Source organism: Bos indicus, chromosome 25 (assembly GCF_029378745.1).
Source record: "Bos indicus isolate NIAB-ARS_2022 breed Sahiwal x Tharparkar chromosome 25, NIAB-ARS_B.indTharparkar_mat_pri_1.0, whole genome shotgun sequence".
Taxonomy (NCBI): domain Eukaryota; kingdom Metazoa; phylum Chordata; class Mammalia; order Artiodactyla; family Bovidae; genus Bos; species Bos indicus.
Window position 1 is genome coordinate 21,059,855 of NC_091784.1, and position 8,678 is coordinate 21,068,532.

The 8,678-nt window shown below is 50.0% G+C and overlaps 1 protein-coding gene across 5 annotated transcripts in view; it reads left to right on the forward strand.

The window, feature by feature from the left end:
- Nucleotides 1–8,237, forward strand: part of POLR3E (RNA polymerase III subunit E) — a 33,699-nt gene extending 25,462 nt beyond the window's left edge. For all 5 annotated transcript variants that reach the window (XM_070779782.1, XM_070779783.1, XM_070779784.1 and 2 more), the window contains 5 exons: nucleotides 191–252; nucleotides 828–1,354; nucleotides 3,608–3,685; nucleotides 5,928–6,053; nucleotides 7,176–8,237. In XM_070779782.1, coding sequence (XP_070635883.1) covers nucleotides 191–252; nucleotides 828–1,354; nucleotides 3,608–3,685; nucleotides 5,928–6,053; nucleotides 7,176–7,232 — 850 coding nt within the window. In that variant the 3' untranslated portion in view covers nucleotides 7,233–8,237. The remainder of the gene's footprint in view (nucleotides 1–190; nucleotides 253–827; nucleotides 1,355–3,607; nucleotides 3,686–5,927; nucleotides 6,054–7,175) is intronic.
- Nucleotides 8,238–8,678: the final 441 nt, after the last annotated feature.

An 8,678-nucleotide genomic window follows, 5' to 3' on the forward strand; every position in this document is an offset into this window, starting at 1 on the left:
AGGCAGGCTGGCGGGAGGCTGGCTGAGGAAGGGAGGGTGGGCTGCCGCTGCGCACCCCCACCATTCGGCTCCCAGCTGCAGGCAGGGACCACCACAGCTCCGCGTGTGGCGTCTTGTGGGGACGTTTCTCTGGGGAGGCAGACGACCAGGGACGTGATTTACAGTTAAGAGGGTTTGTTCTTCTTTTCAGATTAGAAAAAGTTTATAATCTTGTGAAGGAAGCCATGCCAAAGAAGCCGGATGGACAATCAGGTGTGGAGGGCGTTGGCTGGGCGGGCCCTCATCCTAACACTGGTTCCAGAAGGGCTCCTTTTCTAGGGCTTGTCGGGGCTCTGCCTGGAGGGGGTGTGGGGCTCAGTGGTGGCCACCCTTCTGTGCCTCTTCCCCTTCCCCACAGACCTCAGCTGAAGGCTTGTCTAGTGGCAAAGCCTTGCCTCAGGGACTGAGGCTTCTGGACCTCAGGGCGGTGTCTGGGTTCCAGGCTGGAGGCTTCCCACCCTCAGGTTGGCAGGGTGGCCACTGGCAGGGACTCAGCGGTAACCTCCTGGGTCTCTGAATGTGGAAATCTGATTTTTCCCGTTCTGTTTCTTCCCTCATGGTTGGGGTAGCCAAATTCCTTCTGGGTAAGGTGGTGGTGAAAGGCCAGACTGGGCCACTTGCTTTTGCACCAGCTGGTTTGCATTTTTCCTGTCCCCCTCATCTCGTCAGCAGAGTGTCCGCATCAGGACAGCAGGGAGTGTCCGTGGAGCAGAGGGGCCGTGGGTCTCTCCCCAGGTCTTTCCCTGCACCGTCTCTACCATCCTGAGCAGCCCTGTGTCTTCTCCCAGGGCCTGTGGGGCTGGTCTCTGGGGACCAGAGAGTCCAAGTCGCCAAAAGACAGGCACAGCAGAACCACGCGCTGCTAGAGCGGGAGCTGCAGCGGAAGAAGGAGCAGCTGCAGGCGTCTGCGGTCCTGCCCGGCGTGAGGATTAAGGAGGAGCCCATGAGTGAGGAGGGGGAGGACGAAGAAGAGCGGGAGGCGGAGGACGAAGAGGAGCCCATGGACACCTCGCCCGGCGGTGGCCTCCACGGTGGGCTGGCCAACGGGCTGCCTGCCGGGCGGGCAGCAGGCGGGGACAGCTTCAATGGGCACCCGCCCTCCGGCTCTGCCAGCACCCCCGTGGCCCGGGAACTCAGGGCCTTTGTGCAGGCCACCTTTCAGAAACAGTTTGTGCTCACCCTGAGCGAACTCAAGCGCCTCTTCAACCTGCACTTGGCCAGCCTGCCCCCCGGCCACATGCTGTTCAGCGGCATCTCGGACCGCATGCTGCAGGACACAGTGCTGGCTGCCGGCTGCAAGCAGATACTGGTGCCTGTAAGTAGTGCCCCCGGCGGCAGACGAGGCCTCGTGGAGGGCTCCTGGGCACGCACGCCTGTCCAGGAGGAAGTGGCTGTGGGAGAGAGGCTGGCAACCAGACTGGCCTGAGCCCTGCTGGCTTTGGGGAAACAGCTGTTGGTAGGGTGCATGGGGCAGGGGCGCTTGAGAGACCGTTGGCCTCGGGGTAAATGTAGGTTCCCACGTGGTTGCTGTGTACGACATTGGGCTGGTCAGCCTCCCAGCCCTGCACCCTCATCTGAAGTGGGTGAATGTTAGTTTTGTGTCATGGGCTTTGGTGAAGGCTGAGTGGGTGCCTGTAGGCCATCACCTGTTGCCTGGCACACAGGAGGCCTTTGGCCATGCCAGCTCCCCATCCTGGGGTCTAGCCCCTTCGTGTGCCAGCACCCTACCCATTCCTGCCAGCTTTGCCATTTTTTAAGATGATTTCACTTCTAGTGTCATTTGATCTTCTTGTGACCGCAGATGAAGAAACTGAGTTTCAAAGAAATAAAATGCATTTACCCAGGAAGTGATAGAGCCGGACATTGAACCTCAGTACCGTGGCTGCAAGTCTTAAATTCTTTCTGCTGCAGCTGAGATGAGCTGACCTCCCACCAGAGCCCTCAGCTGCGCCTGGGTCCCGGCGGGCCTCCCTGTCCTAGAGCTGGCTGGCCAGCACGAGCTCTGTGGCTTTTCAGTGAGCATTTCTGGTGCCAGGCCTGCAGGTGCAGGGTGGGTCCCCTCCACCCCGGGCTCCTTGTCTTGTCCCATCATTGGACGGGGTCCTAGAGGGGAGGAAATAACGGGAGCAGAGGGATCTTTGGAGACCACCTCCCTGAGCTGAGGGTACAAGGGTGCCCGGCTGGGTGCGCTCTTCATTTTCCTCCCAGGCTCTGTCCAGACCTATCAGCAAGTCGGGTGAAGTAGGCTGTGTCTGTCTCTTAACAAGGGAGCACTGCCGTCCGCAGCGTAAGGTCAGAAGCACGTGCAGCCTCGGGTGATCTGAGGCAAAGGCCCATCCCTGTGTATGTGAGGAGCAGAAACTAGGGCAGGAGGCCCTGGGTCCCAGGCTGGCTGGCGTGTCCCAGGGGATCTGGCCCTCATGGCAAGGGGCCTCCTTCGTGAGGTCTCTATAGAAGGTAACTGGGGTTTGGGTGCCCTGCCCTCTTTGGAGCCTCCCTTGTCCACCCAGCAAATGGGTTCAGTTACCTGCAGACTTGCCTTTCTCTGACGGAGCCAGGCAAGGCAGGGGCGCCTGCCTGATGTTAGCCAGGCCATCTTGGGTTGTTGGAGGGGATAGAGGACAAGGGACACGAGTGGCCACCCCCAGGACCTGCTCATCCTACACTTCTCAGTAGGGTCGGCATCCCTACTGAGAAGACCCTGGCCTTTTCCAGCTCTCTTGCTGACTTCCCTCTGTGTCTTGGTCATGTCCAAGGTGGGAGATTGCTCAGACCTGTCCAACCTCTTTTTTACACAAGGGAGCTGAGTTCCAGGGAGAGTGAGTATATGCGCCAAGACTCAGCTCCTAGTGCTACTGGTTATTCGTGGTGTGACCATGAACACTGAGTAAACCTCTCTGCATGGACCTCCCTCGTGGAGAGTGGCTCCCTCTCTGGTAGCAAATAAGATTTAAAGCCCACCTGGGACTATGCGTGGTAGGAATTGTTACTGTTACTTGGGTTGTGGCGCCAGGACTGGAATCCACTCTGCCAGGTGCCCTTTCCACCGTCCCCTTCCCCAGGCACCAGGAGCCTGCGCTGCCCTCTCCGTGGTCCATCTTCAGACTCTGCTGAGCCACGTGGCACGGGCTGCTCAAGGTGGATCAGGGCCTCTAACCCATGTCGACACGGCTTTTGTAGGAGGGATTGAAAGGGATCCCGCGATAGGAAGGCGTTAGGGGGGAGGGAGTGCTGCTTAGACACATCTGAGGGTTGGTTGAGGGTGGGAGGACACAGGATGTTAAAGCAGAAGGGAGAGCTAGTGGCAGGCTGATGGGAAACAGACACCGCCTCCCCGCCTTCCTGAGCACGTCTGTGGCTTCGGGCCGGGCTTGTCTGCTCCTCATGGAAGCGGTCTCCGCGCGCGGCTGGGGAGGAGGGAGCAGCAGCAGCAGGTTTGCAGCTGCCCACAGCTACTGAGAGGCAGAGGCTCCATTCCCAGAACGGGTGGGTGCAGGCCGACAGGACCAAGGCGGGTGGATTCGTGTGTTAGAGCCAAGCAGCCAACTCACGCCTGGGCCTTGGTCAGTTTCCCCCACAGACGGCTGCTTCCCCGGATGAGCAGAAGGTGTTCGCCCTCTGGGAGTCTGGAGACATTAGTGACCAGGTGAGGTGACCTTCCCGTCTCCCCAGGAGGGAGCAGGTGGTGTTCTGCAGTGGGGAGACCCAAAGTGTGGTCGTATCCATTTCAAATTTTCCAGCCACTCCCGGTTTTAAATATTCTGTCTCTGTGTCTCCGTATATTTCAAAACATACTGGATGTGCCAGTGGTGTGAGCCAAAAGCAGTAGTTCCCAAATGTCAGACTGGACTGGCTGCATCAGAAACACCTTTTAAAAAGTAGAGGACTGACCCCCAGAGATTCAGTTTAGTTCTATAGGAATGGGGTAGGGTCCTAGGTGTTTAAGTTTCTACAAAGCCTTCTAGATGATTCTGCTGCCCAGCCAGGCTTGTGGACCGGTGATGGACCACATTTCTCAGATGACTGATGGTGGTAGGAATCAAAAGGATTTCTTACCAGTCTCGGGTGTCGGGTCAGATGTCAGAGAAATCAGTCCTTTTGCCTCTAATCACCTGGACAGGAATGAACAGAATATGAATTCAACCAGCAGGATCTGAGGTCCAGAAGTTTTCCTTAAATCATGAGCTTGCCTGAATTTTAAAGATTTAAGATTTAATTGCTAGACTCCAATAGATCTGTCCTTTTCCAGGTCTTGTCCTTAGGAACTGGGAGAGAGGGAGTGAGCAAAAGCCCCCACTAAGGTCTGTGTCCCCTTTTGCCTCTTAGAAGGAGACCGACAGGCAGGCTGAGAACACCAGAGGGGCAGGGCCTTCTGTGGTGGAGAGACATCGAACAGCTCTCTGTGCTTTTGGCCAGAGTGGGTGGCATCTGGGTTTCCTCCTCTTGAACTAGTCCAGTAATTAAAAGGAAAAAAACGTAGTAAGTCCATATTCTTCAAAACAAATAAGACTGAAAACTGTATGGGAAACTGGTCTCCTGCTTTGCCAGACCAGATTCCCACTCCTCAGAGGCAATCACTTTTTAATTACAAGGCATCATTTTATATATATACACACACAAATATACACAAATTGTACTTCTGCTATTAGGTGTCTCACCTTGTTATTTTCAATGGGCTTCTGGTTGCATTGGTTGAGGATTTAGTTTTCAGCTATGTTGGGAGAATGGACAGGTGTGGGATATATTTTTTTAGTTACATCACATATCAATGCTAGACTAGAAATGTGTTCATTGTGGAGACAAATACCAGTAGTTTACCACATCCATTTCTTTTTTATACTACTTTTCTTGTTTTCACTTGCATGGTTTTCTGAAGACAGACACACCACCAGGAGTACTGTTCTTGAGTCCCAGACGCCTCTCCAGTGGGACCAGCTCCATGTCTCTTGCTGGCTTGCAATCTTGTGTTTTCCTTGTTGCTTAATCTTAGCTTCTAAGGGGACCAGAGGGATTGTCTGCATTCTTCCATGTCTTAAAATGGCTTTCTTTTGTCCTCAAGTATTATTTGTCTGGGACTAGGGTTTTGGAGGGCAAAGCATTTTCCTCTGAATTTAACATACTTTTCCATCGTATTCAAGCTTTCAGAGTTGTCGTCCAGTTCCTTGGCCCTCTTTTTCTCGGGCTTTTCAGTTTGATCCACATCCTTCCCTTAAACCATGCTTCAGGTTTTCTTCTTATTCTGCATATAGCGCATCAGTGCGTCTCCAGATGTGCCCTTGTGTGGGTTATTACTGTGCCGGACGGTTGAGTCATCCTTACGAAGTTCCGAAATCTCTTTACCTGTTTTTTCTCTATTCTTTTGGAATGGTTAGGTCACATGTTAGACATAGTGGATCAAATCTTTTCTCATATAACACCTTTTGTTCTTGTTGGGGGATTTGACAGTCCTCTTTCCTTCCTATTTTTCTCTGGGACATGATGCTTTTCATGGCATCCTGTCTTATTTATGCGTCAGGACTTTAAGCCACTCACTCCTCATCCTGTCCTGCCTTCACGCAGTTAAGGTTGTGGCTCCCCTGCCCGCTCAGTTACCCTCTTGTTTTTCTATCCCACAAAAGTATGTCTAAAAACTGCTCCTCTGCTAATGGCTTCACTGGCATTTTTGTTCTTGTGTGCGTGTATCTTTATTTCTTCATTTTATTGAGGTCTCTCTCAGGAGATGACAGACCGGGCACACGTGTTTGTCTTTAACAGAAGTCCTAAGCAAGGACTTTGATCAAAGTGATCACAGACTACAGTGTGGAGTTGGGTCCTTAGCTCTGGATTTCTTATTTATTGATGTTTCTGTTTTAGATAATTCCTGTAATAACATTTTTTTGCTACTAAAGCATCGACAGGTTTTGCTTGAAATTTTTTCCAAAAATTACCGGGTGCGCCGGAACATGATCCAGGCTCGGCTGACTCAAGAGTGTGGAGAGGATCTGAGTAAACAGGAGGTGGATAAAGTGCTAAAGGTACATCCATTTTTGGTATAATATGCAGAGGCTCTGAGCTTCCATTCTGACCGTGAGCCTACTAAGAACCACGCCGCCCACAGCTGGCTCCTGCCTGTCTTAGGCGGAGACTGACTGCGTGGAAGCGGATCTCGTCTGGTACCCTTCCTGTGGCTCTGTTTACTAATCAGGCTTCCTCTGCACCCCTCCCCAGTCTGCTGGGTCTTCAGCAACAGATAATTGGCATTGGTTTGGTGGGTTTATGCAAAAGGACTAAATTGAATAAGATGTAAACTCCATTCATAGTCTAACGGGTCATCATCCTTTACGGTGACAGGGCCTAGATTAGAATCTGTGCCCCGACTCCTCCTTTGAATTGTGTACCACTTTTTTTTTCCCTGTAACCCCATACTAACTCTTGTGCTCCTTGCTTTTAGTAGAACAATTTTTAAATCAAATTTAAAAAGAAATAAAAATACTTAATTCCTATTAGGCATTGGCTTCCCTGTGGCTCAGATGGTAAAGAATGTGCACACACTGCAGGAGACCTGGGTTTGATCCCTGTGTCAGGAAGATCCCCTGGAGTAGGGAATGGCCACCCACTCCAGTACTCCTGCCTGGAGGATTCCACGGACAGAGGAGCCTGGTGGGCTACAGTCCGTGGGGTTGCGAAGAGTCAGACACAACTGAGTGACTTAACACTTTTTTCATAATGTCTTTGAATTGACTGTGTGGCACAAATACCATACTCACAGAAGCATTTAGTTTTAGCATTTAGCGTTCAGTTTTACTGAAAACTGCTGACAGAGTCCCTATATTCTAGTATTCTTATATTCCAGGTCCATAGATGCTGAGGCAATTTGTGAAGCACCTTTTCTTTGGTTAGCTTATTCACATATCTTTTGTATCTTGTGTTTATAAAGCACATTCATTTATAGTCCCTCACTCTTAGGACACCCCTGGGGAAAGATGGGGTCAAGACCCACGCATGGCGGAGGCTGGGTGGTGATGACCAGAGTGTCAGGCAGGTCTTGATCTCCTGTTTGTGTTCTCTCCATGAATCGCAAATCAAGTTTTGATATTCTGCACAGAATGTGCTCCTTTTCCTGCTAATGTCTGGAAAACATGTTTCTTTATTCACAGGACTGCTGTGTAAGCTACGGCGGCATGTGGTACCTTAAAGGGACGGTACAGTCTTGACAACAGTTGCAAATCACTAACCCAGTGAATCCAAGCCCAAGGACGGACGGCAGAGCCAGCAGAGGTGGAAGTAGAGTTTCGGTTGCTTCTGAAGACTCGGAGCAAGAGGAACTGACCATCTCTCGGCCTGGGGCCTCGCACTGTCCAATGGACAGAGGGGATCATACTCAGCCAGTGGCAGGGTCACCTTAAGGTAGATGGCTCCCAGAAGAGACCAGCTGGGACCTTCTTTGCAGTACAGTTTGAAATTCGTGATGTATTTTGCTTATTATTTGGTTTCATTCTCATAATAAAGAGAGTGTACACTGTCACCGGCAGGATGATGAAAATCATGGTCTAATATTTTACTTTCAAACTTAATGCCAACAAGATCTGAATTATGTTTACAAGATGAAGAAAACCTCGAGGTTTTTAATATTTAAAATGCCTGGAAGCCAATATTAAGTCTTCAATTACATACCTGCTAAGACTTCTGCCAACTTCATTAAACAAACCAAACCGAATTGTTTCACTGTTGGTTTCCTGTGGCCATCTTACCTTTTAAAACAACCTACTTTAAAAGTCGCAGTCTCAACTGTTTACATGAACCATAGCAAAAAAATCAGAATCAAATACATTTATTCTCAATGTTTGCATATGGATGCAAATAAAACGAGGTAAGTATGGAACAATGTATAAGTGAAGTCATCACACTTTGATGTAAAAAATTTATATTTTGTGTATTTTTAAAATAAATGCTAACACTAACCTGGCATCATGGTGCTGCTGTCTTCAAATGGTTGCAAGAAGGCAGTGCTGCCTGCTCTCAGAGCCTTGTATGTACATCGGGGGACGGCAGCCAGCAGCACTGCCTGGTGGGACTGTACAGTCACATGTGTAATTGTAAATTTTTCTAGTACACATATTAAAGATAGTACAAAGAAACTTGTTAAATTTTTATGTATTTTACATAGCCTAATATAGCTAAAATATCAACATGTAATAAAAATATTAAATTTTTTGGTACCAAGTTTTTACTATCTGGTATCTTATACACTGTGTAGTCCATGGGGTCGCAGAGAGTCTGACACGACTGGGCAACTTTCACTTTTCATCTTACACTTATCACACTCGAAGTTTGGAGTAGCTACAGTTCGAGTGCTCAGTTGCCATGTGTGGCTAGCCCATAGTGACCAGTGTAGTCAGCCCTTGGAGGACTGTGAAAAATTAAAGAATTCAGCTAGATTGGGCGAGACAGGAAATTTCGCTAAAATAAGACTTTCGCTGTGGTCTGTTGGGCAGTAGAGCCGCTACACTACTCTGAAGATTTACATGATGGCGTCTGTGTATGTACTCCGCCCCGCCCCCCCCCCCCCCCAAAAAAAAGAGCTACAATATTTGGTAATGAAAGTTTAACAGGTTGATTGTATATTATGTTCTTGGTTCTAATTGTTAACATACATGAGG